Raw genomic sequence first — 5,795 nt, forward strand, 5'->3', positions numbered from 1 at the left:
CAGGAACACATTGTTGTAGAACATTTTCCTAGCGACCTCTCAGCCACACTACTCTAGCTGCTGTTATATGACAGTACAATGTTTTCACCTCTCACCACTTTACTATAGAAGCAAATTATTATCAAATATTATTTTTAATGTGTTTCTAAAGTGGGAAATAGGTCCTAAACCAATGTTTACACCACTTGTAGAAACATCAATGATTCATAGGTTTCTGAAACATAAATACAGATGTTTGCATGCATGAGTGTATATATAGACACATAGACAAGCAACATTTAAAAAGGGCAAAATCTTCTCCCAGTTATAGAGAGACTGGGAACACTGCAGTAAATGATTTTAAAACAAAAAATAAAATTACATGTAACTAACACACAAAACCACCAAGTTATCTGCTACAGAAAGAAAAAAATAATAGTTTTTACTGTGTATTATTATTCAATAAAAGAATAAATGAAAACTAAATACAGTTCTCCCATTTGCATTTTCTATAGGAATGTCCTTGCTCCCTGCAGCAAGGGTACTTACCTAATACATAAGAAAAAGGCAATATTTTTTTTACCAGAGAACCACCTCTCTTTGAAGAAGCCTCAAATCATGCAATTCATAAAGCAAGTGTAGTTTATTCTTCAAAGCACATTATGCAAAGATAAACCATTTCTATTTAAGTCATTTATTTCTTATGTATTCACTCATAGCTGCTTAGTTAAACACACAGAAAAAAAAGATTTCTCTATCAATCCTGTGTAATAACTGGGAGACCAAATGGAATTCCTTTTCTGCTTCATGCATAAATCTATACATTATTGCTCTTTCTTCAGGACCATCTGTGCAACACCACTGACTTCAAATTATTCATAAGCTTTAAGGCCAGAGGGGACCAGTACATCATCGATATGATCTCTTAGACAGGTAAGACATTTAAATTTCAGCAATTACTCAGAACTGAGCACAATAACTTTTGTTCTCAGCAACCCCTGTGTAACTCCATTCAAGGGGAGGGGGCAGGGTTACATTAAACTGCAACTGAATGCTTTTTGCCTGTCAAACTATCCCTTTCCTACTTTTCCTCACCCCAGCCAAAATTAAATACTTTATTTTGAACAGAGTTGTAAAGCTAGGTGATTTTTAAAATAAGATTTACAAACCACACAAAGTTGATGAAGAAACTGATGAAGTGTACTGACTTCATGATTCTGACAATGCCAGTCCTATGAAGTTATTCTTTCCACAAACCTTACTAAAAAAGCAGCTGTATCAGTCCTCAGGATCACACGCTGCTTATCTAAGGATCCTGAGGCAAAGGAAGTGGTGGATAAATATAAGAAACACTTAATGATCCTGAAACCTAAAAAGCCAGATACCTGACATCATTAAAAAACAACAACAGCAAACAAACAAACAGAAGAGCCAGAGGAGTTGCTGGGAACTCACCTCACCTTGGAGCAGAGAAAACAGACTAAGAATTCTAACTAGGGACAGATCACTGCAACACTGGAATAAATATACTGTGATAAAACCAATACAGTTTACTATGAGTAAAAATTCTCTAAGTTCACAGGTTTTTGGGATTTTAAGAAAAAAATCATAGAAAATAGGCATGAATTAATGGAATGCTCCCTCCAGATAGTCCAAATGCTTCTGATACATCTCCTCATAAACATTGAAGGAAACAAACAAGGTAATATTGTTACACATCAGTTGATGAAGACTGAGACAGGATTTCAAGATCAGAAAAGTTGGTTATAAAGGATTTTAGGAATCAGTACTATGTCTGTACTATCTAGCAGTCCAGTGAAGAAGAGAAAATTAAGTTACTTAAAGTTCACTGTGTTCAAAACTTCTCAGAAAGAGCTGTACTGTCTGAGACTATCAAAATGGATCCCAGCTGTGCAACAGCAGTTTAGGAGAACCAGTTATTTGGTGCACTGTCATCACACCTTTAAACTTCCTAATGTTATCACTTCAGATAATTATGTTAATTGCTTGTCACATCATCATAAAAGACTGAAAAGATTCAAGGAATAACAAAACACACACTGAAACATTTTGTATTTGCATCCAGTAACCTATTGCAAAACAAGAACTACCTGTTTCCTTTCAAGAGCAAATAAATCAGATTAGTTCAACTCTAGCTTCTTTTCTTCAGTCCCTCTTATGCCATCTTGCAACGCTACAATAAGAAAATGCTAAAAACTAGAAAACAGACCTAAAAATATGAGGAAGCTATGGCACTTTGCATTGTTAATCTGCAAGATTACTAACTATAGGTTATTTGAATGGTGTTAAGTTTACAATAATTTAAATTTGAGAAGAGAAGCCAAATTTCACTCTTCATATCATTTTACTGATTCATCAGAAATTTATAATGTGAAAATTTGGGTTTCTCTGAAATAAGTTACTCATTGCTGGTAAACTCCAGATACCAAAATCATGTCGATTTTCAATTTGCACAAGTCTTTTCGTCCTCCTCCCCTTCTTCCATTAAATTAGAAGCTGATTCTAACACATTCACAACAGACACAGCTATAATATAAATAAATAAAAATTGGAAATAGAAAAGCTCTACTAAAAACAGCCTGTCTCTATATGATTCAGAAAAAAAAAACCAGCATACCTTAAGATGTTTGGATGTGAGAGTCTATTCATAAGTTGAACCTCTTTCAGCATGTTTGCTCTGTTGCTCTTCAGCGTGTTCATCTTCAAAGCCATTACCTGGTCTGAAGTTCTGTGCCTTACCTATAGGATACAACCAAAAAAAGGTAAGGATATGAAATGCAAGACTGAAAAAAACAGTAATGTTGTAGTACAACTTAGAGATCCTTCATGACAAAAGAGTTGATCTATACTCTGATTTCTGTAGCCTTTATCACACAGATGACTTTCTATAAGTATACTACCCAAACACGAAAAGGTATTTTGCATTAAAAGGTTCTCTTGCAACTGATGATGACAGAAAGCTTAAGAAGTTGGAAAAAAAAAAAATTATCAGCTTCTTAGTACAAGTGAAGGAAGCAACTTATTTGTCCAGGAAGAGAAACTTTCCTACTCCATGATTTATGAAACTCACCTTCATTCTACCCATATCCCTCCTCCTTTCCCACTGCAGTGGTTGGTGCCCTTGTTCCACAGAACATGTTATAAGAGGACCTGCTGGTTACAGCTACAGGGCAGATTTCAGAGGGATTCAAATGTTTACTTCAGAACCAAGACTACGAACCAGATTATACATTCAGCGGACAGAAAGCATTCGTATCAATCCCTGCTGCAAAGCAGAGAGGTTACTGGACACAGTATCACCTAGTCTAGGATGTTAGTAGTGGCTGCAGAGTATCAGCATGAAAAAGAGGACTTCTCTAGCAACTGTGCAGAGCCAGTACACCATTCAGAGTTAGCTTTCCCTGTCAGAAATGCATGATTGTGGCCATTTCTAACTTGATACTCTCAAACTAGCCCATCTGTCATCAGCAAACAGACCAATACTATGTAGATGTGTGTTTCTATTAGAAAGGAGTTGTCACAATAGTGTAAAGCTTGCCAATCATTCAAATTTCCTTGCAGTTGGGCATTCCCACATGCATACTGGTAGTATTCATGGAAATTGTGTTCCCATTATTTTCTTCCTACATCAGTACCTGCAGCTCAAACAGAAAACATGTACTTCTCAAAGCACTGAACTACCACCACGGCAAATTCATTCATGTTTACAGAGATTAGTTTAGAAAAGTCTGTGATGAAAGAATTTACTATTCTCATCAGCTTTCTAATTTAAAACAGAAATCTACATTACGATGTAGGTACATACAAACTACCTACATTTTAAACAATGGCAGCCTGCATCCTTTTATTTTGGGAGACTCTGCTCATGTTTTCAATAAACGACTTCTTTAGCTGTAATACGTGAGTCACAGAAAGAATAGCTCAACTCATGATAAGTAGATGCAAGAAGAAAGCTGGGTATGTTTTTTGGAGGTGAGGCTCACCAGTAGGTCAGCAAGTGATACTCATTTTCAAGTTTTATTTGCATACCATATCTGCAAGAACAAGGGGCATTATTTCAGCTAAACATTCCCACCTAGACACAAAGCACTATGAACTCAGCACAGGGATGCACTGGGAGGAGAGGGTGTCATGTTTCTGATGCACACCTGGTTTAACACTTCTGAGTTGCCTATTCCCGTCCTAGTTTGAAGTATAGCGTAGCACTGGAAACATTGCAGTTAAGCTGTAAACAACATCAAGGGACTGAGTAGAAAAATAGCCCATAGCTGCTTTTTCTCCTGCTTCCCCCACCCCGTCCACGTACATGAGCTCCTCAGATGCCTCACCCAAAGTCACCCAGTAATCCCAGTGCAAGAAGGATCAGAGAAAGGAGGTGGAGAAGGATATAGAAAGCAGCACTGAGAGCAGAAACCAATGGCAAGTTCATAAGCATGGGACGACTCCTTTCAGTGGCAATAGTGGCTTTAAAACAAAACTGGTCGAACTACAGCTTTAGTGCATTATAGTAAGATAATCTAGAATCCTTCTGCATACAACTTGTTTTGCCTGTTTGGTGTACTTACTGGTTTTAAGCGGGATGACTGCATGTCATGTTGTTGAGGTTTATTGTTACTTGTCAGGTTTCTTGTGCCTATTGTGTGCTTTCATTAATTTTTAATTTTACACAGCTTTTGCATATCCAGCCAATTTGCATGAACAAGCTAAGCTGGACAAGTTAACTACTATATACAGCCTTTTAAAACATATATTTTAGTTATACATTAGTTTTATTAGCAGCAATGCTTTGGCTGAGGAACAAAAAATTTTATAAACGCTTTCATAGAATTAAGAAAGATTTGTTTCAACAATGCAAATCTAAATTAAGGAAAAAGGACAATTTAACAGCTTTGAATCTATACAGAGCAGCTAAATCAGCACAATTCCTCTGGGAGGAGGGTTAGGAATCCTGGGTGTTGTGGTGGAGTAATTTGGAGTTTGCAGGGAATGGGAAAAAAATTTGAAGGAACTTAACTCCTACAGGCAGACAGATGCTGTCAACAGAACTTCCTCAGAAATCAGCTTTCCGCTAACACTTCAAGGTCTGCCAACAAGGAATGAATAGAGGTAGAAGGTGAGCAGGAACTCAGATGGAGTGTGGTCTTAAACAGCATTTGCCTTCTCATTAACTCTGCTAGCTACCTCTTAATCTCCTGCCCATTTCTATAATTCATCCAGTTCTGTGCCAAAATTTCAAGTCCTTTTGCCTCAACGCTCTGGTAAAAGTAGAATCTATCATCAGACTTTCTTCCTTGTTCTTTGCCTTTTCCATGTTCTGATCGCTCTTCTTGAGCTAAGGAAACCTCAGAAAAGAGGGTGGGTAAGTTTTGGGAGCATTGTGTCCTGCATGCTTCCTGAATTTCCAGGTCTGATATGCAAGAGGAAGTGGTTAGCAACTGTTTTCTCAAAGGTCTGTCCATCCACAGTACCAACTCCACATCCAGAGAAAATTGAGCTGCTTTTGCAATGACACAATTTTTCATCCTCCACTTCAGGATATTCTGCAGTCTTTTCAGTCTTGATAGACTGAACAAGGTTCTATGGTGAGGTCTGGGGGTGTTTCACTGATTTGTTTTACAAAAGTAATTTCCCCCATGCTTGGAAATAACTCAGATTTCTAGCATATATAGCATATTCTGTCCATATAAACTGGTCTCTAAACAGCACCCAGCACTTTGTTTCACTTAAAGGGCCACTGTAAGGTAACATCAGCCATTTTATTTGAACTTCTATATAGTGTTCTGATGTTGGAGGAT

General features: G+C 37.3%; 1 protein-coding gene across 1 annotated transcript in view; it reads right to left on the reverse strand.

Annotated features, from left to right (window-relative positions):
* Nucleotides 1-5,795, reverse strand: part of TESK2 (testis-specific kinase 2) — a 72,142-nt gene that overhangs the window by 48,695 nt on the left and 17,652 nt on the right. Inside the window, exon 2 of the mRNA XM_009708475.1 lies at nucleotides 2,618-2,739. Coding sequence (XP_009706777.1) covers nucleotides 2,618-2,739 — 122 coding nt within the window. The remainder of the gene's footprint in view (nucleotides 1-2,617; nucleotides 2,740-5,795) is intronic.

The sequence above is a fragment of the Cariama cristata genome, unplaced genomic scaffold, assembly GCF_000690535.1.
Source record: "Cariama cristata isolate BGI_N322 unplaced genomic scaffold, ASM69053v1 scaffold22479, whole genome shotgun sequence".
NCBI classification, from domain to species: domain Eukaryota; kingdom Metazoa; phylum Chordata; class Aves; order Cariamiformes; family Cariamidae; genus Cariama; species Cariama cristata.